The sequence below is a fragment of the Kogia breviceps genome, chromosome 20 (genome assembly GCF_026419965.1).
Source record: "Kogia breviceps isolate mKogBre1 chromosome 20, mKogBre1 haplotype 1, whole genome shotgun sequence".
Lineage (NCBI taxonomy): Eukaryota > Metazoa > Chordata > Mammalia > Artiodactyla > Physeteridae > Kogia > Kogia breviceps.
The window spans coordinates 10975864-11002196 of record NC_081329.1 but is presented as its reverse complement, the minus strand read 5'-3'; the positions used below and the strand labels follow the sequence as shown (position 1 = coordinate 11002196).

The 26333-nt window shown below is 46.0% G+C and overlaps 1 protein-coding gene across 2 annotated transcripts in view; it reads right to left on the bottom strand.

Moving 5' to 3' along the window:
* Window positions 1-26333, bottom strand: part of WWC2 (WW and C2 domain containing 2) — a 154332-nt gene that overhangs the window by 28463 nt on the left and 99536 nt on the right. For both annotated transcript variants that reach the window (XM_059049161.2, XM_059049163.2), the window contains 7 exons: window positions 22994-23073; window positions 18002-18131; window positions 14801-14947; window positions 13704-13777; window positions 9748-9990; window positions 4207-4296; window positions 2750-3369 (listed from right to left, as the gene is read on the bottom strand). In XM_059049161.2, the coding sequence (XP_058905144.1) occupies window positions 2750-3369; window positions 4207-4296; window positions 9748-9990; window positions 13704-13777; window positions 14801-14947; window positions 18002-18131; window positions 22994-23073 (1384 nt within the window). The remainder of the gene's footprint in view (window positions 1-2749; window positions 3370-4206; window positions 4297-9747; window positions 9991-13703; window positions 13778-14800; window positions 14948-18001; window positions 18132-22993; window positions 23074-26333) is intronic.

The window sequence follows — 26333 nt, the reverse complement described above, 5'->3', positions numbered from 1 at the left end:
AAAATTTTGACTTACAGAATTCCTCAGTGGCTAATACCATTAAAAACTTTGTGCTACTGAATCTTCACCAGCCGCCACTTAACTTTTATCTCTGACTCATCTTCATACCGCGGCATCCTGCAGAGAGCAGGGAGCCTCGTTTGGGGCTGTGTTCCTGTGTAAGAAGCTGCAAGCCCATGGCGTTCTTTCACGCTCAGGCAGGCGAGCAGGATCCATATTGGTATGCATGTCGGCCCCCTTCTGAGTCACGACTTTACATCTTAAGATGTTTAAATTTTAAGGCTTCAGATTACAGGATTGATTGCTGCATTTTCCCTTTTATTTCTGGCAGTGGGAATGCTTTCTCCCCCCCGACTATGAAGTGCCTTCTCTCCGCCCACCCACCTTTGTGAGGGGTGAAGGTGATGACATGATTGACTGGTTACCCCCAGGAATAACCACAGCAGCCTGAAATTGACTTTGACAATGACAGAGACTGACTGCCGAAAGGCTTCGTTGTTATTCCAACTTGATTTCTCCCATGCAGCAGGGACTGGTGCTGGACGGTCAAATGTCTATGAAAGGAACTCAGCTTTAGCTGAACAAGAGTCTAGAGCACTGAGGAGGTGTCCAGTGTCACTATCATGAGTCACCTGCCCCCACGCCAAGGTCAGACATCCCCCGCATAGACCGAGTGTCGCTGACCTAGCCTGGAGAGAATTAGTCTTTAGGGTTAAATATATGCTTTCGGTTGTTTTCACATGTGAAACTGAATATTACTTGCAAACAAAGCTCTTGGATATATTTTCCCCTATTGTGACTTTAACAGCAGTCTTCTAACTAACATGCATATAAAAAGTTAAAAGTTGTTTCGTGGACGCTCTGGAGACACTATTCTGCAGGCACAGACCCCTCAGACAGACGCGGGAGCAGATCAAGGGTAGGGAGCAAGGCATAGGGCGCTGCGGGAAGCGCAGGGACGTCGGCGCGTCAGGGCGGCCCAGCGGACCCCGGGAGGTTTTCTCCCTCATCTCCTGCTTCGCCGGCATGCAGCCTCATTTACTGGCCCCTCCAACCTGACTGAATGTGGACACGTGGTCACTAGAGAACACTGCAAGTACACGAAGAGCAAAGACAGCTTTGAAATGCTCAAGAACTGTAAGATCCTTCAAGTCCAAAGCACAGAAGAGTGGCATGAAACCCACTCCACTTTCCTCCTTCTCTCTCCCTTGCTCTGTCCTCCCTCCGTGAGTGTCCGTGGTTTGTGACAGGAACGGGGTTTAGCAGAGTTTTTGTATTCCTTAGCGGCATACAGTTCACATTAATGACTGTGAGCTGAGTGCCCAGAACCAGGCACGGCTGGGGGCTTCGGATGCATTCTGAGGGCACCAACCCTTCCAGCACCCCACAAGGTAGATCCTGCCTCGTGCCCACTTTGCAGATGAGGAACAGCAAGCCTGAGGGACCGGGTAACGTGCTCGCCGGAACACGGCCGGCCTACGGGGCCACCGCGAGGTGAGGGCAGTCCGGGCTGGCTTCAGGGGCAGCACGCTCCGGGCCACACGCGAGGTCCCAAGGCAGGTTTCTGCTTTGCCGGAGCCGTTAGGTAAGCAGCGCTCCCGTGCTATTTTCTTTGCGGTTATTATTCCAATAACGCATCACTTGTTGGCACCTGCCAGGCAGGCAGCACACAAACCGCACAGCATCTCCTGCGCTCTGTCTCTGCCCCAGGCCACTGGCAGGCGGTGGTTCAATCTTCAGTATTGGAAACCACACAAACGAGATGGACCCCTCTACCTCTTTAAACCTCTGAAATGGCCAATCAGTTAATACTTAGAATTCCTAGGAGCAGAAGTACAAAATAAACATGCTCACGGAAACAGCAGGAAAGTACTTCTAAAGAGGCCTGTCTTCACCTGCGCTGCCGACGCGCAGGAGCCTGTGTGGCTCTGAGCAGATCTCCTGGGACCAGCGCTGGACTCCGTTTCTCATTTGGTTTGGGGCTGGCTCCTCGGAGCTCAACTGCGATCATTTGCCAAACAAGGTACCATCTCGTTCTCTTTACAACCACATCTAGTACAGTAAAACCTTCTGCCTTGCAAAGGTGAACAGTTAAAAATATTAAATTCTCCCTGTTTGGGTCTCTGTGAACACAGATGCAGGAGTAAGAACTCAGGCCACAGCGCTTCCTTGGGCTGCAACTAGTACCGTGGCCAGGAGAGGGCAGGGTGACACCACACAAGGGAACTGGCCTTCTCCCCACTAACTTTCCGCAGAGGGAGAGTCCGGCAGGAAACAAAACTCGCCGTCGTATTTATGTAGAACTCCCACAGCAACCTAAACATTGAACCTTGGTACTAATTAGCTGGTATGCTAGTTGGCTTGGTTTTCATCTGTTTTGGGCCAAATGTGAAAAGAGGGTCCTCTTCCCTTTCTTGCTATTTCAGAACCAGAACCCACGTGGAAGCACGAAGTACGCTCACAGAATGTGTTCCCGGGCAGATGCCATGCGCAGTGGGGTTCTACACACCAGAATGGATGCTCAGTGATTAAATCTATTAAATCCGGAAGGGGATTTGCATTTGATAAAGAAAAAATGTGTAGGTTTATCAATAAAAATTCTTTCCCAAATGAAGCCGAAATGAAAACAGAGCAGTAGAAAGAGAAGGGGGATGGACGGACGCCCTTTGTTTCCACGGAGGAAGGAACCTCCAGTCACTCCCCTTGAAACGGCCAAGAGGGATACATGAGGGCAAGGGTCTCCGTTTACCTGCAGGCCCTTCCTGCGGCAGCTCCCTGGTGCATTCGGTGAGGTCCTTATCCTCTGAGAGAGACGGGGGCGCTCCTCCCGGGTCAGAGTCCAGCAACAGCTGATCTTCTCCGAGGCCGACGTCTGCAAAGTGGCTGCTCAATTCACAGTCCTCAAAGTCAGCAGAGAACTGATGGAGAGGGACGTCGTGGGGAGACAGGGGGAACGTGCCTTCTAAGACCAAGGGAGAGCCAGGCGGGGACAGGGAGGAAAGGGAGGACCGGGAGGACAGGGACGTCACGGACTTGGGGGCCTCGGTCAGGGCGGGAGCATGGCCCGGGGCTGCGGCCGCTGCCCCACAGGGACCGCTCTGGCCAGGCTGGCTGGGGGACTTGGCCACTTCGTGTTCGTGGATGGTGGTGATGGGTCCGGAAGGAATGTAGCCACCTTTCTCCTGCAGGAGGAAGTCCAGTTTATACTGATAATCCGGGTCCAGCTGGTCGCCCTGACTGGAGTAGTAGAGCTCGCTGGAACTGAGGGAGTTGAGGGACCCTCTGCTGGACGTGTTCAGAGACCCCCGGCTGGAGGCCAGGGAGCCCAGGCTGCTCCCGGACGACATGGACAGGGTGCTGGCGGAGAGGCTGGGAGAGGAAAGCACACCTGTAAAAACCGGGATGATGTGGAAACCCTGCCGGCTCCTTCGGGCCGAGAGGAAGGAAACCCAGTGACACCAAAGAGCAGAGTCAACGACCGGGGTAAGAGAACTTGCTGTCACCCCACACGTGTCCATGCTTATTTGTGCATGTTTCCAACCTGACTCTCTAAAGACTCTTTAAGCAGCAATCCTACTCATTAAAAATCATCCCCCTTGTGCAAAAGTTACAAAAAATTTAAAAAGGGATCAAATACCTATTGATAATCTGCGTAAATATCCAGAAGCAACTATGCAGTTAAAAAATACAGACAGAAGTGAGAGGGAGGTGTAAACAGCGTGAAGGGTTAATGCAGTGGCTTTACTTTTAAAGAATCAAACTTTTTATTTTGAGAGAGGAAGAGGCAAGCTTCTAAAGACAAAGGCCCCTGGGCTCACTGGCCGTCCTCCTCTTTCTATGTATATTTCAGGAATGAATCTGTGGCTGTTTTAGGGTAAATCTCCCCCCACCTTCCCTTTTTAAAAGAAGGGATGACGTGGAGAAATGTGTCATTTTCCTAAGTATGTCCTGATAGTTGAAATACATCTTCTTCCCAACACATTTCAGACATATTCCAAATAGGACCTGGGGTTCATGAAACAAACAAACAAAAAACCCAAATCCCTGCAACTTTAAATTTGGTCATCCGAGTTTCAACTGTATTAGTCTAACAATTTTCCTACTTTTAAGCCATTGAAAATAAAGAGAAAAGTAATCGAAGATGAACTACAACATGCCTGAATGCAGTCAAGAAAAATTTTCCCCTCAACAACCAAACAGGCTTACTTTTTAAGTTGTGAATGCAAATATGTAGTTAATTTAGTAGTTTCTTCAAGTTTCTGTAGCAGCTCTTTCCTTCGCTCTTCCAATTTCAATCTAGACAAGAAAAAGAAATGAATTTATGTTCACATAACTATGATCAAGCAGGAGAAGAAAGATTCTGAAAGAAAAGAAAGATCCTTATTATTTTCCCCTTGTGAGATCCAAAGGAACTTGACACAGAGAAAACAGAGCCACCTGCCAGAAGGAAAGTGGGCAGAGCTGTCCACGGCCACTGAGCCAAGGGGGAGAGCTGCACCAAATGGCCAGCGTTACTGAGAACTTGTAAAATTTTGGTATTGTAAAATTTTCTTAAATGGGTAAGAAAACCTCATGCTCTTACAAGTTAGGGAAAGCCAGTGGGAAAGAAAAGAACAACAAAAAAACCAAACAAAGATTAAAGATCCTTCTGTAGGCTTGTGACTTCAGCTTCTGTTACTAAAACATATGACTGCAATGACAGGGAATTAGAAAAGATCATCTGAGTACTGAATTTGGTGAGGGCTGGTCCAAAATCATAGTTAGTGATAAAAATACCAATCTTATTTCGATGAGAATTTTAGCGATTAAGAAACAAATTAGTCCATATTGCCGGTGTGAGCTAATTTGGGCTTAAGTGTTTAAGCAAGAAAAAGACATAAAAGTGATTTCTTTTCCCATCGACGGCACCTCTCATCACCTGTACTGGATTTTCATGAAATGTCACCCACATTCAGCTGAACCAGTTTTTATGAGGATTTTTTAGAAAAAAAAAAATCTGAGTATTACGGAATTGTGTACTTGAGTAAGCCATTTTTCAATACATCGAGCATACTGTCTGTGTCAGGATTTGTAGACATCATTGAAATGAGCAGAATTGGGACCCAGAAAACCACCACGGTTTACGGTCTTCCTCATCTGTCCCTAAGGCAAGTCACTTCGTTGTGGGCCTCAGCTTCCTCATCTGCAAAACGGTGATTATAATCCTACTGCATCCGCCAGCTAAGGCTGTTCAAAGGGGCTGCGTGTGTGAAAGGCCTCTGCGGACAGCAAAGCCGGCCTCCCGCGTTCAGAGCCTCAGCACGCCCTGCAAGGTGCCGATACAAAAATTAGCTACTCTTCCTTGGAGAAAAAGAAAACTTGCCTAACTTTCAACCTCTTTGAAATGTTATGTATGTTTTAGGCAGGGAGGAACCATGCCCATATTTTACTTACAGATATCTATCCTTTGATGCGTCACCAACACAATTTCATTATATGTTGAAATAAAAATTAATCCTTGTCATTTTGTTTAGTACTTCAAAGGGTGATCGATTCTTAATTCACAGCTTTCAAACATGTATTTTGAAAAGGAGTACGGTCCCAAATGTTTTTTAATCTCTTAAATATAAACAAAAACTCAACCAGGAAAAAATATTAGTTCAAAGCAGACTAACTGAATTAGAAGGTACATAAAGGTCCAGAGAAAGTCCCCGAATCTCCTAAAACCCACGTCTCCTGATACAGGAGCAATACTTTTGAAGTAAGTTTTAAAACCAAGTCCCCCCCCCCCACACACACAAATGAAGGCTTTTTTGCTACGGTAAGGAGGCTCCAGGGCAGTCAGTCACACGTGATGGCCCCCCATGCCCTCCTCTGGCGATGGCTCAGCTGCTGCCGCCCTTCCAGCCCTTTCCAGGTTGCCTTGAACTGAGGCCTGGCCTGTGTTCCCCAGGTGGACCCTAAGCTCCCGGAGGGCAGGCTCGGGCTCTTTCTCCCTCCTCTACCCAGGCTGCCTGGAGAGCCCGGCGCCCCTCCCCGGCCCCCTCCCTGCAGGTGTCTAGATCACGTGCCATTGGAAGAAGCTTAAAGAAGGCCCCGGGGAGCCACAGAAACCCTGCCGGCAACCCTGTGGCTGTTCTCTGTCAGGCACTCCACCTCCTGTCTCTGGTGGAATCAGAGCCTCTCCCAGTGGGAGCTGGTTCCTGGTATCCTTCCTGGGAAACGACCTCCCCCACTTCCTCCGGACCAGGGACTAGAAGAAACTGCTGAGATGTCAGCCCCTTCAGGAGGGTGCGCCCCTGTCTCTCCAGCCCCCGTCCTGCTACTCCTCCCGGGTGAGAATGACCCCTTCAACCTGACCCCGAAAGACCCCTCTCACGGCCCCGCTGCCCAGCTGCCCTTGACAAGACAAGGGGGCCCTCGCACCCTCCACCTCTGCCCCCGGTGCCCTGAGGGGGAAAGCCCCATGCCATCTACAGAAGTAAGAAATTCCTTTTCCATTAAAAAATAAATGACACTCACACCCCCCGCCCACTTGCTATAAGAACTTTTTCAGAATCAGCGGCAAAAACATTCATATGATTAAGAAACAAGACACCCTGGCAAGATGCAAGGCAAAACCCCTAAGATTTGTGAAAAAGGAAGGAGCAATGTTAAGATCTTATCAGTCGTAGAAAAGCACAGAGTTTAAGGAATTTCAATAACGGTAAGGAAAGAACAGAAGGATGTGTGTAACAAGTCTTTTTTTTTCATTTGAGAGCAATTTCTCTTTCCCGATGCGCTTTATGACCACTAGGGGGCGAGCTCCGCCTCCGCGGGCGGTCCCGCGAGTCGGCGACACTGAGGACGGGGCTGGTGGGCACAGCTGGGGGACTCGGGGAGCTCACACAGCGGCTGAAAAGTCATGTGAGTTTAGCTCCTTCAGAGACCAAAATTCAGCAATGACTCAGAATCCCGCCTGAGGCCACCCCTGAAACAATGAGTAACCCACAACGGAAGTGGAAAACAGGATAAATTGGGCGAAGCAGCAAGTGCTTGTCTGACAGGCGTGTAGGTGCCGAGAAGAAACGGAGGGGGCCTGGGGTCGGTGAAGCACCGTTTGCTCTGCGATGCAACTAAGTCTGACACAGTGAATGTCAAGTTCCCAGAGGGGTCTCCCTCGACCTCCTGCTGGAGCACTGAGGAAATACACTGCCTGCAGAGGGCTTCTGGGGCCTTCTGGCTGGGGGGATGACCCTATCTCAGCTCAACAGCAACGACAAGCGCAGCAGGAATAGACACAGGCAGTGGGAAGAAAGGATGAGGTTGGTGAGGGGTAGGAGAGGGGGACAGCCTATGGGGAGTAAAGTAAAACCACCACCACCAACAAAGCGCGAAGCCGCACCGTGCTGTGCCCGCTGGGAAACAAAGGACCCCGTGTGCACTTCTCAGGGGTTCTGCTCTCTTGCATAGGGAGTGCTGGGCCGTTTTTCAGCCAAGGACAGCAGTGAGAAAACTGCAAGCTGCTCCAGCAAGAAAGTGTGACTCCCGCAGCCTTACCCTGCTTTATCGTGGGGTTCTGCTTTTGGCCGTGGACAGCAGAGAGAAAGTTGGTGTCCGTTTTCTGCAATGCTGAATGACTTGACCCTTCCAAATGACTCAGATAGCCAACATATCACAAATATGAAACATACACATTTCCCTTCCTGCTAAGATCTCAATCGTGGGATGTGGGCCCATGTGCGGCCGTTAAGTCAGAGGGCCATCCAAACCTGTGGATGGGCCCCATTACTCCCTGTGCGGCTCAAACCCCACGGCTGGATCTCACTAGATAGAGAATTCTTTTGTATAAATATTTTATAGCTCCTCTTCCGGATGAGATCAAGCCTACTGTTTCTGCTGGAATTTTGACAGTTATGATGTGTGTGCAAACAAAAGTATAAGAGCCAAAGTCTAGGCACTTAAACTATATTTTTAACATTACTTCATTAGTCATTTTTGAAGCTCCAGCCCTAATAAAAAAGACAAACAAGGGACTTCCCTGGCAGGCCGGTGGTTAGGACTCCACGTTCTCAGTACAGGGGGCACGGGTTCGACCCCTGGTGGGGGAGCTAAGATCCCGCATGTCACATGGCCCGGCCAAAAAAAAAAAAAAAGACATCATGCCTGTAAAAGCCGATTCAAACAAAGAAACAAACGCCTGTTTTCTTCCTCTCCCAGAAAAAATTGAAAGTCCATTGGTAGGGCCCTTCCCGGATTCAGATACTGCAGAGTAGGACAGTTGAGATGTCAGATGTCCGTACGTTACACAGGTATAATTATATGACATTTATTAAGGGCGACATAACACAAAAGATCACTGGTGTTTTACCTATGAGCCACACAAAGCTAACCATTTCATCACATTTGCTGATGATGATCAAACTTTTATCCTCGGAATTTAAGAAACACAAACACAGACACTCACATACAACATCAAGGTAATTCAGGAAAACAACTGAATTCTGCCTTCTCGCCCTTACTTTTTGTTCCTTGTGGTCCTGGCTGGATGGCTCCCGACCTGGCCAGCCTTGCTTATACCTTCTAGAGATGTCAGAGCGGGAGGGGAGCAGAAGCAGGGGCAGGTGGGTGATGAGAATTATTTAAGATGGTGAAAGGATGTCATCCGTAGGGGGTTCCCCCTTTGATACTTTTTCACGCTCCCTAAAGCTGTGATGCTGTAGCTATGTGTTATCTCCATCAGCATTTTAACTCACACGGTTAAACAAGTGCTCACACTAAGACCTCACCAGGAATGTCAGAGGTTCTTCCCTCCCCCATCTCCTCCACCACCACACTTTTCAAATGTTTTGGTATCATGTTGACACACAACTTTAAACATTTATAGAGGACAAGCAATTAGAAGGCAAGAAGCCAAGAAGTTAAAAAAAAAATAAAAGTGACTGGATTATGGGTGGGTATTTTAAACTTATTCCCAGGTCACTTGAAGTTACGCAAATATGAATCTCTTTCCCTTCATTCAGCTCCTTACTTGTTGGCCTAAAAGATGGATGCGTGGTGGTTCTAAAGGGCCGCATGGTCTATGGCTGAAACAGGTAAACAGGTGTCTGACCATTAGTCAGCAAGGCCTGGACACGGGGCTGCTGTGCAGATGTCCTCACGGCAAACACACACAGGGGTTCCCTGCTTAAGAGTCCAGCTGATCTGCCTACAGAACTGGAGTTTTTAGATTAAGTGATCAATCTACACCTTCCCACAGAGAGATCAGAAAATTGCTTAAAGCATTTTCCTTTATATCTTCTCCTGCTTCACAGGAGGGACTCAATTGACAAACAAAATCCAAGTGAACATTTTGTGACCTGTTGAGATATCAAAGGGAGCAAGTTGTCTTTTCCTTGTGAAATGAAAAGCAATAAACTTTTGCATTCTTGTGAGTAATAAACCCGGACTAGGAAGCCTCAGCCGCTCTAACAGTCCAGATAATCTCTCTTATCAGAGCAGGAGTTTCAGCCACTGTTAATCAGCCTCGGTCAGCGATGGACTGCATTCCTGGTTTTCTGTCAACATTCCTTAGCTATTCAACATCTGTCTCAGGCATTTTCACGTTCCCCCAAAGCACAGAGGACCCACGGGGACTGAGGAGGGTGTGCTTTACTGCTCTACAGGAAGAAGTCCTCGGTCCACTAAGGGCTGAGGCCTCCGAGATTTCCGCAGACCAGGGAGAACGGCCTGGAGGCCCAGCCGAGCCCCCCACGGGTTAGCCGCCGGGGCCCGGGGAGGGGAACGCACCTCTCGGCCAGAGCTCGGCTGGGCGCCCCCCGGACCGACAGCAGCTCCTCCTCCAGCCGCTGCCTCTCGGCGCCCAGGCTCTCCAGCTCGTCCGGGGTGCGCTTCTCTGGGGTGACGAACTGAAGCTCTTTCAGGAGTTCTTCTTTCTCGTTAATCAGCATCAGCTTCTCCTTCTCAGCGTCCAGTGCCCCAGGCCAGGCCTCACTGTCCAGCTTCGACAGTTCGATTTGCAAGTTGGCCACACTAAAGTGAAACAAGACGAAGTGAAATAACATAGCTGTGCACGTGGCCAGAAGTCCCGAGGAAGGGAAAACACAAGGCGGGCGACGCTCTTCGGGATTTACCCCCCCCCCCCCCCCCCCCGCCCCAGGGCTGGGCGAGAGGGGTGGGGCGAGGCTCCGGTCCCGGCCCCGGGGGCAGTTGCTACACTCACTTCTTATCCGCCTCATCTTCCCCACCTTTAACATCTGAGTAAGCACACCTACCTACCTGAAAAAGGGATGAAGGTCAGAGTACCCAGAAGCTTAAAAAGCAGAGGGCCACGGGCGGTCAGCCCTGACGCGTGCCTGCCTGTGTGAGGTGGCAGGAGGAACACCAGAGAGCTTCCTTTAAACAAATCTCTGGTAAACGATGCCTGAAATGCATTATTCTAGATCTCGTTCCTCTGGCTAAAGACGCTGTCCCCCGGCTAGGCTGGCAGCAACTGGGGATCGGCCAATCAGGGAAGGAAGAGGGGAGCAAAGAGGGCAGGGGCTAGGCCATGTGGCACCACAGCCAAGTCCATCCCTCCAGGCTCCAGCCTCGCCGAGGAAAAGGGGGCAGGGCTCGGCTTCCCCCACCCACAGGCTTCAGCTGCGTACGGTGAACTCGCTTCCGCTCAGAGCCTGCGTGGCGTCTACACCATACACGGGGCGCTCACTGGGCCGGCCCTGTGCACACTGCGTTGACCTGGTTCTCCTCCGAGCACACGTAGCGGCAGCACCCAGGGTCCACTGCGGTAACAACAGGTGCCGAAGCGACGGGGCCGGGAGGGGCGGGAGGAGGAAAACGCAGCAAAGGGAACCTTCACCAGCTGCATGATTTTGCTGACCCCAGATTTCACTGCTTCTAGAGCTTCGTACTCAATGGTCAGGTTAACTCCTGATTCAATAAGAATGGCCACCCAAATCAAACAACTTGCTCTGTGGCGCTGGGAGGACAATCAGGATTGTTCACAAGGGAAATGGCACTCGGCTGTTTTGACCATAAGCACAAGATCAAGGTAAACTATGAACTCAACTGATGTTGGCGCGAAGAATCCATATTCCTATTAAAAAACATTGGATGATTACTCTGGGTATTGTTACAGCACACATTAGAAAAATGAAAAACAGATAGAAAAGGGGGGACTTTTTCCTCCCCTTTTGGATGGAAAAAGTTGTAGAAGAGAAGAAAAAGGTGAACAAGAAACGTTGTCGGGGGACTTCCCTGGTGGCACAGTGGTTAAGAACCCGCCTGCCGATGCAGGGGACACGGGTTCGAGCCCTGGTCCGGGAAGATCCCACGTGCCGCGGAGCAGCTAAGCCCGTGCGCCACAACTACTGAGCCTGCGCTCTAGAGCCCACGAGCCACGGCTACTGAAGCCCGCACATCTAGAGCCTGTGCTCCGCAACAAGAGAAGCTCGCGCACCGCAACGAAGAGTAGCCCCCCGCTCGCTGCAACTAGAGAAAGCCCGCGCGCGCGGCAACAAAGACCCAACGCAGCCAAAAATAAATAAATAAATAAATTTAAAAACCAAAAGAATGTTGTCGGGACGAAGAGGGAAGTAGTTCCACATTCTTGTGCCTGAAGTTTCTTGTTTGAGTTGAAAATAAAATTGCCACCTTAAGCTGCGCTGCATATATAATGTACTTCTGATTTTCACCCATCGTCTGCACTTAAGATAGATGTAACATCCGCCATTTGTCAGCTTTAACCACAAAACCATAAACAACTGTCTCAACGTACTGGAAAATTAATCCTCAAAATGCTAAATAAGCATGATATTATTAGCTTCACTAAGCACATAAAACAAAGGCTGGAGGAGAAAACAGGTTTCAGAGGAACACAACCCACCCCTTATTCAGAATGGAGGAAGAAAAAGCATTTTCAACATATGCATAAACCCTTGAGACTTACCTTCTCGTCAGAATCACTAGCAACTTTAAAATAAAACCCCAAATGGCAATAGAACAGCAATGCAACCAAACGGGAAAGAACTGACGTCTTCAGTTCTGATGTGACTGAATTAACCTATTGAACTGACAGCAACGGTGCAGTGAAGGGAGGAACAGCACCTGTTACTTGTGGGATCAGGCATTAGGTAGGTCTTGAGTTTTATTTGGAAATCGTTTTCTGGGCAAGAAAACATGAAGGTTTCCGGGAACACCTAGGAAGAGAAGTGCTGTGTAGGCTCCACATGGAGCCAAAGTAAAGCAGAAGCTCAAGCTGGCCCAAGGGAAGTCGAGTCAAACCCCAAGGACCCCGGGGCGTGAGGCCTGGCTCCCCAAGATTAACTCCGAGTTATGGCCATTCTCCTTCAGAAAACCAGACACCAGAAAACCAGATCCTGGCTTCGTTTACGTCGGAACCTAGGAGTTCTGGCAGCTCAGGAACTGGCGTGCTTATAGCCAGAGGGCCCCAGACAGGCTTCCACATCACTGGGCCGCAAAAGCACAAAGCAATTCTCAGCCCTTACTGAGGGCAAAGCATCAGCCTGGCACCTGAGAAGCAGACAATGCAGTAAACAAAATGTTTCCTACCCTCAAGCCATTTATAATCTACCTGGGAAATTTTATAGGCATTAAAATTAGCCGGGTGCAATGTTGCTCAGAGGGACTAAGTGACTTGCTCAAGCTCACATGTTAATGATTTATGGAACAAAGCTTAGGGGTCTTTCAGTAAATCAAGAACCAAGTAATATTAATATTAGTAACAGGGGCTACCTAGAGGCAAATACTATATTTAGGCAGATCAAATAATGACTCTGTTAAAGCCAGACAACCTCTAAGAACTCTGGCCAGTGACTTTTAAATTCTCATCATCACCAGTAATAATGGATATATTTCAGTATCCATCTGATGGGCTTCTCCTTGTGGTGGGAACCCACGATGCTCCAGCATCGTGCTCTCAGCCGGACGGTTCTTGTTCACGATAACGCAGGTTTGTCCCCCAATGCCTTCCTAACTAATTAAACAGCAGCATTTTTACACTCTTGAAAGGAAAACAATGAAATGTAGCAGTATGACCCTCTCTCTCAGAACAAATTCAGTTCCTAAATTATGAAAGCCAGCTGAGTCTATCACCGGGGCAGGGACAGAGGGGTCCCCCAGGCCTTCCCCAGCAGAGCCACATCGAGGCAGCGCCGAAGAAGAGTTGAGAGGGTCAAGGAGGGAAGCACTCCCTGAAGTGAGTGACACAGCAGACACCTCAGCACCCCCCAGGACATCAGCAGGGGGTCTTCCCTTCGACGCCAAGGAAGATGCTTGACGCTATTTACCCTCAAACTCCTCAGCTGCTACCAAGCCCTGCACCTGAGCCACTGTATCACGTTTCTGGGAAAACAGCCTCCTCACTTTTAATTGTAAGTAAGAAAGTGCGGTACAAGCTCAAAGCTTCTTCCTTCCAGAATGAAGGGGAAAGTTTCATTCCCGCCCTCCTCATTAATTCTCCTTGCTCTTCAGCTTTCGGGGGAGGGGACCCCATAACCCTTATATTCTAAGATCTGAAGGGTGACCTTGGTAAGAATGGTGGCGAATGCCCAGCAGACGTCCCTTAAGTGAGTAAAGATGAATTCTGGGAAAGGAAACCCGGGTGAGCCAGCTGACTACCCACTGACCGCTACCCACTGACCGCTACTGCTACCCACTGACCGCTACCGTTACCCACTGACCACTACCGTTACCCACTGACCGCTACCCAGCTCCCCTGCTGTTACCTTCTTTTGGCTTCTTCATACTGGAGGCTCAGCCTGACTTTTTCAGCCAAATTTGATCTACTTCTCACTCCGATCTAGTAAAAAACAAAAGGGAAAAAGTCAATTAACTCTTCTAATGAATGAAGTAAACTGCTTTTGTTTCTAGGAAGTGCAAGTAATTGCAAAGCTAAAGAAGATGGTACTGAAATTGAGAACACCAGTTTGAAAAGGCACTTACTTTATAGTCTCAGTAGGGACAAAACATTTCTTTTTAATTCAAGCTTGTCTGTTTTTCAAAGACTTTAATGTCCTTTTCTCCACACATTAAATTCAAGATAAAAAATATCAGGTAAATGTTTCTGGTATCTAAGAGTTTATGAAGGGTGTACAGGTCAATAAAATTTATGACCTGGAACTAATTTCCTCATCTCTATGAGCCAAAATTTCCATCATCTAACTTTCAAATGCATAAACATAAAATAAATTACTTCAAAAATTAATTTTTCAAACAGGTAAGCCCTACTGTTGATCTCTACCTGTTTTACTTTCATAGCACAGAATTCAAAGAAGCATAGAGAATACAAAAATAACTGGAACTTATTGAAGAGTAAATATCTACTAATGGTGTCCCAAAAGGTACAATACAATCTGGTAATAATATTCAAGCCACATTAAATATTTTCAAATGCCAGGTATAAACCACCAATCAAATGTTTTAATATAATCAAGTTCAGATTTATAAAAGCAAGTTTTTTTGGTTAGTTTTTAAAGGCATATATTTGTTTCTCATTAGCCTTAATGTTTATTTGGAAGGACCTTAATTTCTAGGACTCTAAACGTAATAGGAAAAACTCAAATTTTCATGTGTCTCTCGCCTTTCAATAGTCGCTGAATAAATACAGTGTGAGAAAGTTTGAACAAAGCTATTCCTATGGACAGATCCTGATACGCTTTGGCACCTAGGCAGAAAAGATAAGGCTAAGATTTTTAAATCCAATCTTATGAGTGTGAAATGCTGAATTCGCACCACCTTCCTGGCCCCTCCATTTGCCATCGGTATGGTAACCAGGGCCCGTCAGGACAGGGCCGGGGCCAACCCTTCCATGTGGATCACTTACATCCCCGGAAATGCTTGTTTGTGACCCGGCATCCAGGGTCTGTCTGGAGAGAGATAAATGCGAGTTCACAGGACTGGATCTCAAGTCTGGCTCAGATCTGCCAATGCTCTGGTCCAAGTGAAACCGCTCCTGCAGCTTAGCAAGACTCTGTTCAGGAAATACAAAGTACTTCAAAAAGCTGAACATTTAAGAGCACGAAACTTCCCCACCAGGTAAAATTAAGTTGAAAGAGCTAATCTCAATGGAAAAAACAACTACTTTATCTTAGTAGGTACTTATCACTTTAAATTCTTGAAAAAAATAAGAGTAGAATATCATCTTTGCACATACTCACAGGACTTGGAAAATATGTAAGATCATATTAAACAAGTTATCTTATCTTTCCCAAGACAGCCTGGGAATTATTCACCCTGTGACTAATGGTATCTTTATACTTAATACATGCATTTTTTATTTTTAAAATTCCATTAAAAAGAAGTCTATTTTAATAAGAACTACCCACTTTATGCAGTAGGAATTATGGAAGCATAGGATACCTATAATGCAATCTCATTTAGATAAAGCAGGCAAACTTCCTACTTAGAAGACTTCTACAGTTATGCCATTTGATATGTGGACAGGATCCAAGAGATTATTTAGCTCACATAGATGTTATAGGAAATGGAGGCCCAGAAGCCACAGTCAATCAGTACCTGCGGTGATGTTTGGTTTGGGAAAGTGCCTAATTACAAGTGAACGTGACTGGTGTCGGCGCCCAGGTTTAAATAGAGTGAGTTTACTTTAGAGGGAGGATGTGAGTCAGTGAGAGTATCAAAAAGGAAAAAATTTAAATTGCTACCTAAGAACCCTGTACAAAACACTGATAAAAATGTAAGAAGCTCATTATTATCAACTTTAAGAAGAGCCAGGATTTAATCCTGATATTTAAAACTCTCATGATAAGAAATTAGAAATATCAGAGATCTGATATTTGTTTTTTAGCTAACCTTCTCTATTTTCTTTCAAAGTCATATTTATACAAAGTGTATATGCATGAGGGATAAAACTTAAATGGTCACATCAAATAATATATTACAGAAAAGAACGAAGAAACCTCTTAGGGACTTTGGACAAGTCTTTTCTATTTTTTCATGCGAACGGTGAAAAGACGTATATTTTTCAAACCTATGACTATGCACTCAATCAATTTAGTAGGTCACGACTAGTATGTTTTTAAATGAAATAGAAGAGACCAGAAAGTAAAATCAAAGTATATTACTAGTATTAAAAGCGGGCATATTTCTGTGAAATTTGGTGTGTGTATCTATGGTTAAAGACATTTGTATTACTGGGTTTTGATGTAAAATATACGTATTTCTTACTCTGGGTCACAGCCAAAGAGGTTTAAAAGTCATAGAAGATAAATAATGTCCCTTTCAGCTCTACTGTTGATTCCTGTATTTATTAATTATTTTTTATATTTTAGTAATTAAAAAGGAATCTAATTTTTAAATTTAATCTGGCCTATGTATAAATCCAAAGTTTACAGAAAGAATCAAAGAGGACCTGAAATTGCTAAATTATGAGGTTCCAATTTAACTCTGTTCAAGTTCCATTAACTTTTTTCAAAGGACTTATTTTGTGCTTTTCAGGAATGACTGATTTAATTGTCAGGATCATTGTAGAACAAGAACAAAAAGTACATCCAGGGCTTCCCTGGTGGCTCAGTGGTTGAGAGTCCGCCTGCCGATGCAGGGGACGCGGGTTCGTGCCCCGGTCCGGGAGGATCCCACATGCCGCAGAGTGGCTGGGCCCGTGAGCCATGGCTGCTGAGCCTGCGCGTCCAGAGCCTGTGCTCCGCAACGGGAGAGGCCACAGCAGTGAGAGGCCCGCGTACCGCAAAAAAAAAAAAAAAAAGTACATCCAAGTGAAGTTCTGTATGTGTTACACATACGTTAGAACCACATATTCTAGAGCAAGACTGCCTGGGTTTGAAGCTCAGTCCTGCCACTCACCTGCTGTGTGACTTTAACCAAGTAACAACTTCTCCGCACTGCTGTTTTCTGGTCTACAGGTTGAGGATAATAACAGAGCCTATCTTTAGGCTGTTGTGAGAATTAAGTGAAGTATTTCTACGCAAGGCAGGTAGAAGACTGCCTGGCACAAAGTCAGTATTTTAAGTCAGTCTTTTCTATTTAATCGCTTCTTGCAAGTTATTTCAGAATTCCCCAGATGCAAAATTATATGGGTTCAAGAATACTCACCCACATTCAACCAGCATTTTGGAAACTGACATGAAGTAGCTGAATTTGGTATTTAAATGCAGAGGTTCTGTTTACCACGGGCTCTAACATTTTTTGAAAGACAGACACAGACTAAATCCTCACCCAGCTAGGTAAAGAACTCCAAATATCTGAAATATTACAAAGACCTCTCAGTGCTTGTGATAATTATGAGATGGAAGGGAGGGAAGAGGAGGAAGAGATATCTCTTTAAAAAACTTGACTGTATCTGCTAAATATAGATACTCAACATGCAGAATATTGACCGCTGAATGGTTGTTTTCTCCACACATATGGCCGGGTCACTGGAGCTCAGACCCATAAGGGGAGAAGTGTACAGGGGTAATGAGGGGGTCTACGGCCATTAGCATCTCCCCCGGGTGACAGATGTCCCGCACTTGGGTTTGTGTTCTGCCTGCCACCCCCAGCTAGCACCTTGGAATCTCGTGGGGTGGGGAGTCACCTTACCTAAGTTCTTCACACCCCTTCCCCCTCTCCTCAAGGCATCTCATCTACTTACTGACAGCAGGTGGCAGGCCCTTTCTGTACCCTGGGCTGAGGATCCCTGAGTCAGATGACCCTGCCTGCTTATCAGGGCGCCAGCGGAAGCCGGCAGTGAGCCACAGGGCGCACCAAGACGCTAAGCCCCTTAGATGGGCTCCAGGACCCAGCAGCCCCTGTCTCAAAGGTCCTCCAAAGTCTGCCTTCAAATAAGCGTATCAGAACCTTGGAACCAATCTGTTTTCTCCCAAGGCAGGCGGCTGGCTCTGTGCCTATAACCATCTCCTACGGGACCAAATTCCGTACGGATGGGGCAGAAGTGAGGTTTGCGCTGTGGTAAAGGGCCTTCCAGACTCTGATGGAGAGCTTCTGCCTCAAGGAAAGTTTCCGAGGCCCAAGAAGGTAGCAGTGTGACTTGAAAAAATGTTCCAGCACATACCTGCATCAGATCTTGCTTTTCTTTTTCTCCTGAGCTGATAGCCTTTCTGATAGACTTCAGTTCCGTTAGGATGGCTTTGGCTTCACTAAGTTCATAGCCACTCTGGCCTCCGGACATTTTTTTATCAATTCTGTTAAAAGAGGAAAGGAAAAAAAGAAAAATCAAAGAATGACCGCAGGTACAAGTTAAAGAGATAGGAATTGGGTTTGGGGTTGGCTTAGTCGGCTGATTTTTACTACTTGACTCACACACACCAGTTTCAAGCTGAGGGTCTCTCCTCCTTTCTCTTCTGGCCACTTGGAGCTGAGAGCCCTCCATCCCCCACTCCCATCCCCCCGCCCCCTGCAATCAGCTTCAGGCTCAGGCTTTCTGCTTTCAGTCTGTTTGGGTGATCCCACTGCTGGCTGAACTCAAACCTCATCTCATGCTGGTCCTGATGGAGGTTCAGGACACGGGGAAGCAGAAGGACAGAAATGCCAGTAAACTGGGCGAAGCACAGGAACCTCAAGATTCATCACTGCCACCTAAGTTGACACGCCGCGATGTCTGTGCAAGACCGAGCACAGCGCCTACAGCTTGGCGACCTTTAAAGAAGGGCCGTGATTTTTTTTTTTTTTTTTGCGGTATGCGGGCCTCTCACTGCTGTGGCCTCTCCCGTTGCGGAGCACAGGCTCCGGACGCACAGGCCTAGCGGCCATGGCTCACGGGCCCAGCCGCTCCGCGGCACGTGGGATCCTCCCGGACCGGGGCACGAACCCGTGACCCCTGCATCGGCAGGCGGATTCTCAACCACTGCGCCACCAGGGAAGCCCAGGGCCGTGATTTTTATTTATACTAGTGAGTATCCTGTACTATTGAGATGGCTTGGTTTCTTATTTCTTTTTAGATATATGGAATGTATTCTTTTTTTAAGACAGTTATGAGTCAAGACAAACTGCTTGCCTTGCTGAATGAGTTCAAATCTACGAACAAGGGGGCAGCAGATGTGTTCATTTGTCCACTAACGTTGAATAAAGAGCTCCCCGATGAGCTTATTTACTGCCCCCGCAGATCTGCTCACCAAATGTCCTTACAGTTCACAGGGTCACCCTGTGTCAGAGGATTTCACGTAACCTAATCTTTGTGGTCGAAGGGCCCGACCAAATTACGTAATTAAAAAAAAAAAACACAACGATTCAACATTTTCTTCACCATCACCCTCCTGGTTCTCCCCACCACCGAGCTGCCTGGGACTCATTAGGAAAGAGCCTGGGCTTCCCTTCAGGGACACATGCCACATCTCTGCCCATCAGCCAACAACGCTATTACACGTGTTCTCAGACATATCCTTGTCTTATTCACAGACTCTCCAGAGTTATGGCACCTATTAAATCACAGAAGACTGGCTCTGACCTAATTTGGTTTAAAACACTTAATAATGTGTATTTATTTCAACGTGAAGGTCATAGTCTGAAAAGTTAAAAAAAAAACTAACATAATTATTATCTTATTCACTCTTCCAGAGTTTACCCAAACAAGTGCAGTTTGTAGATAACTTGATAACTAAAATGGTACTCGTAGATAACAAGTACCATTTTAGAAAATATTTTATGGTGCTGAACAAATAATTAAAGTCTTAAAGAACATAAGAGAATAAAATTAATTTTATCATAAGGTCATTCTATAAAAAAGTATAACCAATGAAGTCACTGAATTAAACATACACGGAGTATTTGTGATGGGAAGGGACCCTAGAGATTGCCCCGTCATGTTTCTTCCAAATGAAGAAACTGAGACCAGAAAGTCTATGCAAATTTAGCCTCTAAATTGCATAAACCCTTAGCTAAGTAGCACAACTGTCCTCAAAATGAAAGACTTAGGCTTGGGGCTCTTATGACTATTACATTTAGAATATTTGATAAGAACCTCAGAAGTAGTTTGAATATTGGTTGATTATATTTATTTCGGGAGGGCTTTATCAATGAAATTGTTGACACCCTTAAGTACTATATCTACTCACTTAGTTGAAGCAAAAAGCTTATTTTAATAAGAAAAAGAATCTGTGAGATTTCATGAAACAGCTAGTAACTTAGGTATCTCAAACTGTTAAAGGCAGTTTCTAAAGCCCAAGTAATTTCTTCCGATTTGTATAAAACCTTCAGAATTTAATAGTAAAACAAATCTTTAATTCAGAAATCAACTTTGACATTTGAAAATAAAAGCCAGTGAGCAGTTTTCAGAAATAAACTTTAATATTTAAAAATAAAAGCAGGGCTACTTCAAGACGCTAATTTAAATTTCAGAGAGCTTTAAAAATAGACAAGAATTTCTCGGACAGCCACTGCTCAATCAAACATTAAATACGACAAGAACCACCTCCATGCAGCTTTCGCCATGGAGCCCCTTTTGGCCTTCCTTTCCCATTTTCCGAACCTTTCTACTTTACTTTAACTATTGCTTTTGCCCTCTACCTCCACGTTTTTCCTTTTTCTCCTCCACTTTTCATCTCCCCCTTTTTCTCTCTTTTGACCCGAACTGACCATAAAATGAAATATCAGCATAAGTTGCTGACTTTTTTTTTTTAAACAAAGTATGTACTGTGCTTTTTGTTCTTGAGAAATACAATTTTACTTTCATCCCTTAAAAATTAAAGAAAAAATTTTTTTGGTTTGTGGGTACACTATAGTTAATTGTTTCCCTATATCTTACCATTTGCATGCCTTCCCTGGAAAATGTGTACCCCCTGAGCCAAACTTTCATAGATTCTGTATATACTCTTGGCTTGCTGGGTGTTTCAGCACTTTCCATTTTCCAATTTTGAGTGAACACTGGAGGTGGCAAAGCGGAAATATGCTTCTTTTCCTGGCATCCACCTACACATAAGCTACACTATCGCTTAGGCCAAAGTCAACTTTGGGACCACAGTCTGAAATGAATAACGTAAAGAATAAAACTACATTCATTCATCCAGCATAAACTATCGCATCAAGTAAAATAAAAACCGGGGTTTAAATTACATCATAATTCCAGATTCCACAAAATTTTTCCATTTTATTGTGAATAAGTGAAAAGTTACAGAATCCTGCAGTGGGATTCTGTATAAATCTTTTCCTGAAATATATTTTGTCATGACCCAAGTAAAAAGTCCCCTTATAGTACCAGGAATGCGGTTTCTTGAAAAGTATGGTCTCTGGGTTCAATCAATTATTATTCAATCTTCCAGTAGTATGGTGGTGAACATCTGGAGGAAAACAGCTTTATTTTGTCTATAGCTTTATTTTGATCTACGAGAGGAATCTGATGTTAGATATCTTATCTTTCTGCTCTTGGTCCAGCGGATTAGAATCACTGCGAGAGAAAGCCTGAATTTCTACAACAAATGTCTATTGTTTTCTTGTGGAATGTTATTGACAGATTCTTAAACATGCCTTGGATTCCTATAAAAATTGCTTGCAAGCAAACTGCTTTGAAACAATACAGCATTGTTACATCAATATAACAAAAATAGCAAGTTTGGCTAACCTTTAATCCCAGTGGTGACATGAGTTATAATTTCATGTGCCTTAAAAGTATGCAACGTGTGGCTAAATGCTCCCTGCTGCTCCCACCACAAAGCCCTCCGTTATGCTGATGTACAACTGACTAAGTAATACATTTAGGTGATTCCAGGTCTGCTGAGTTTTTCGGGGTGTTCTCCAACCAGCTGAGGTGCTCTGAACAGGGCTGGACCTGAGAACCACATCAGGGTCTCACAGAATATGACTTGGGGTGGAGACAAGACACAGGGATTTTTAAGAGCTCCTCAGATTATTCCAATATGCAGTCAGGTTAGAGAAGCACCAGGATGGGAGCATCTGAAAGAATATCATGGCCATGATCACAGGAGGTGAGTGTCAAAACCAAAACTGATCCAGTAAACCAAATGTCTGAGATGAAAGTCACGTGGCTGGTGGTCAAGAGGAGTGACTGGGGTCCCGAAATGTAACTCGCCAACCAAACACACAGAACAATCAGCTATGTGGCCTGGCCAGCGAACACGTGGGATCTTTCACGGGGTAACGCCCTGCTGCCTTGGGTACCGCTAAGGGAGAACATGAGACCCGCCGATCGGGGAAGCCCCTGTGAATCCTGCATTGCTACTGGGGCCACTGAAACGGGAGGCAAGGAGGAGGGAAGGGAAAAGCAGCTGGACGCCTTTCAAGGGATGATGTCTTCAACCCCCCCCGCCCCCCCGTGGTTGTGCGCTGGATGAACCATCGCTGCTTCCCTGCCTCGGAGACCCCGGGGAGGGCACTGTGGGAGCTGGAAGGTCTCGGTGTGCCTGCTGGGGTTCAGTTAGGCTGGGCCTCGCCAGCAGAAGAGCAGGGGCTTCCAGGGGCTGGGAACGGGACAGGGATTTCCAGATGCTGCTACCTTCCGTCACCTCCATTCTCATTTGACCCAGCTCAACCTGGAGCCAGGGTCCAGCAGACTTCAGCACAGAGCAGGAAAGGGCAGAGGAAACACGGGAGCCGAGGCACTCACCCAGCTCCTCTGCAGACACCCCTGACTTGCTCCCTGAGATCGGACAGCATTAGGTCCCCCTGGGGCTGCCAGAGGCGGACAGGCCCTGAGCCCGGGGCTCGGCGGGCGCAGGCTCACAGAGCCCAGCCTCCGGAGAGGAGGGGGAGGCCCTTCCTGGGCTCCATCTCCTGGCTCTGCCTCAAACTGAGAGCAGGCTGACGGGCCCAGAGACGAAGCTAAGTTTCTCACTTTGGTTTCCTTGGATCCCCAAAGATTAGTGAACATTTCACACCTATTCAAAGTGTGTAGACTTTCCCAAGTTTTTTTGTTTGTTTGTTTTGTTTTTCAGTTGATTGCTTTTTTTTTTTTTTTTTTTTGGTGCAGAGCTTTGCACTTTGTATTTTACTTCTCTTTGAGAAAACTCTTATGTAATCTATACTTCTATTTTCTTTGTATCGGTTCAGGGGCTTTGGATTATTCCAGAGTCAGTTTCAGTATTTGCATACTCACTGTTTCAAGGTTGCAAAGCCTTGTTCTTTATAGAGCAATTCTTGCTTCATCTGTGACAGTTCTCGCTTCAGCTTTTTAACCTTTTGTGAGAAATCAATGTAAATATGAATGTTTGTAAATAATCAGCAACACGGTTTAACAAGGTAATCTATTAGTAAACCATTAAACCCATAAACACAGCCACTAGTTTGACATTTACTCGACTAGTTTCTCCTGGACCTAAGTTCTATGGAAGGCAGATTATCAGCGATGTGTGTTACTACTCAAGTTGCCTCTCATCCTCGGATGTAGCAGCATTGCTATGAGCCGGACATCACGACCGCCTCCGCTCTGTGATAAACAGCCACCGCAGGAAGAGGCAGGCCGGTCAGCCAGGGCCTCTCGGACTCTCTACTTGCCCTCCCTTCCTGACTCTCCAGGACCCTGGCCGCCCCTCCGCTCCCCAAACAGGCCAGGCTGTTCCAGCCTCAGGGCTTCGGCACGTGCTGTCCCTCCGGCTCGAAGGCCCTCCCCTCTCTCAGCTCTTCACTAGCTGACTCCCTGTCACTCGGCCTCAGCTCCACGCTACCTTTGCGAACAGCACTTCTCTGGCCACTGCACCCAGGCCACTGGTCTGTTTTGTTTAGTTCGCAGCATTTTCCAAGAGCTGAAATTGTCTTTGTACTTGTTTCCTGTCTGCCCCCCATGGGAAAGTTAGCAGCATCTCCCAGCTGTATCCCAAGCTTGTAAAATAAAACCAGGTGAACAGCAGGGGATCAATGAATATTTGTTGTCAAACTGATAAAAATTGTTCTTTTCCTGTTATCTTTGGCAATAAGAATACTAAAATTGGGCAGGTCAGGAAAATGGCACAAGCCTGGTTCCGTCACAAACTGAAGGTATTCTCATGGGTGTCAGTTATTTCCATCTAGTGAGTTAGAGCCTTAGGTTTTAAGCACATCCTGTTGTATAGTATTTCCATGTGTTTTGCACTTTTACTTCCTATTTATTCTACCCATTCCACAAACATTTATTGATTCTGCACAATGTGTCAAGTCCTGGGTCTGAAAGTGTGAATGAAACGGACCTAAATCTTTGCCCTTATGCGTCTTACAGGACAACGAGGGAGCCTGATATGGAGCAAATAATTGTCCAACGAAATAAATCTTTCCAACTGCCGTAGGTGATATAAAAGAAAAGCACGGGATACTTCACGATCTCAAAGGGGGACAGGACCTAATTTAGTCCGAGGGGTTGAGGAGATGAGAGGGTTCGTGGGCTTCACTGACAGAAGGGGTCCCCACAGGGTAGAGCCTGTGGACAAACCCTAAACTGTGGGAGGGGAAGCTCAGCAAGTCTCTGGGACTTAAAGAATGCTGCCACTGCTGGATTACAGAGGTGGTGTGTGGAATGAGGTGAGCGTGGAAAAGGAGGCCTGATTACATAGAACCTGAAGCCATGCTGAGGATTTCTGAATCTCCTCCTAAGAACAATGAGAATCAAGGACGGATTGTAAAGCATGAGCTGCTTTATGATTCTAAAAGATCACTGTGGACACTCTATGGTGCTCGGACCAGAGGGGCTCACAGGGGCCATCCTGCCTGGCATGCGGGCCCTGCTACAGGAAAAATATATCTTAGAGGTAGAATCAGCAGGACCTGGTGATGGACTCAATGTGGAGGGTGAGGGAGAAGATGTGTCAAAGATCACTTCCAAAATCCTGGGTATGTGAAGGTGATTTCCTGGGGAGGGGGAAAGGTAAAGGGTTTTCTGTAAGACATTTATTTTTCTGACACCCATGGCACTTCAAGGCAATTGGAATACGTGGACTTGAAGTGTCTAGACTAGAGATATAAAATAAAGAGTCACTGACATAAGGATGCTATTTTAAATGCACGGGAGTAAATGAGATCAACTAGAGAGTGTGTACGGAGAAGGGAAGGCAGCTCAGGAACGCCTTGGGCATCTGCAAAGCTCACAGGTCAACGAGGGAAAGAGACAAAGTACATTGCGAAGCAGAGGCCAGAGGAGTCAGAGGAAAACTGAGAGCATCGTGGAACAGACGGGATAAAAGTAAACGGGGGGGGGGGGGGACGGGGGGACACAAGGCCCTGTGAGGAACCAAACGACAAGGACAAGGGCTGTTGTGACACATTTGTAGACCATGAGGCACAATATTTTGGATACAGTAACGTTCAATAATTTATCTGTTACGTTTATCTGAAGGCTTAACAGTTTGTGCCCTGAGGCACTTACATTTTATTAGGGAGAAGGAAATAGAAAGAATTGTGTTGCAAGGCCCAATTCATAACTAAAAGAGAGGTACAAACAATGTTACTGGAACCCCAAGGAGGAGAGGACTACTTAGGCCCGGGGAGGAGGGCTGCCCTCAGAGAGGAGGAACTTGAAGGTGCTTTAATATTCATGCATAGCAACAAGCTCGCTCACAGTGTCCAGTAAAGACATTTCAGTTTTAGTGTCAGACTATCATCATGTCAGGAGCCATCAGTAACCGACAGCTCATTCCACATGTAATTCGACTTCTGACAGCACTCTCAAAAGCTTTTTACCAAAAAGACTAACATTTTTATTGAAAAATAACAACAGAAATCCAAAAATCAATAGTAACTGGGCTGAAACCTGTCTCTACCTTTGAAAACACAGTTGACAAAAAAAAAAAAAAAAACAATGGTACTATCAAGCCCTCTTGGAACAACTGAATTAAAACAATTAGTGTATCTCATGGACATAAAACAGCACTCCATTTAAAATCATTTGGGCTGCGATGACATAACCCATTTAATTTCTTTCAAAAATGATCACTGTAAATTTAACTTTTGACAATTCAGACTCTTCTCTGCTTAAGTGATGTGAGATTTTATTGTATGTTGGGTGACAATGATGAAGGAGGCTAACACCTGTGTTTTCTTCCACATTATTTACTTTACCTACAGTTGGCTGAAAGCCACTGCTTTTATTTTGGGGAGTCTTCTGAGTGGATTACCTGAATGATTTTCAGCTGCCAAATATCAATGTGCATTTCATTTTGTTAAGGATGAAAAAGTTTGATTCTATTATAATGATAAGTGAAAACAGATACTACTATTTCCAACCCAACATTATTTCCGATTGTTTCTGGTTTTAAGAGTTTGGTCTAGGCATAAACCCAAGAGACATGAGAACTTAAATCCACATAAACACCTGTGCAGGAACGTTTGTAGCGGTTCTATTTATCATCACTCAAAAGTGGAAACAACCCAAATACCCACCAACTGGTGAATGAATAAATGAAATGTGACGTATCTGTCCAGTGGAGTATTATTTAGCAATGAAAAGAAATGAAGTACTGACACATGCCACA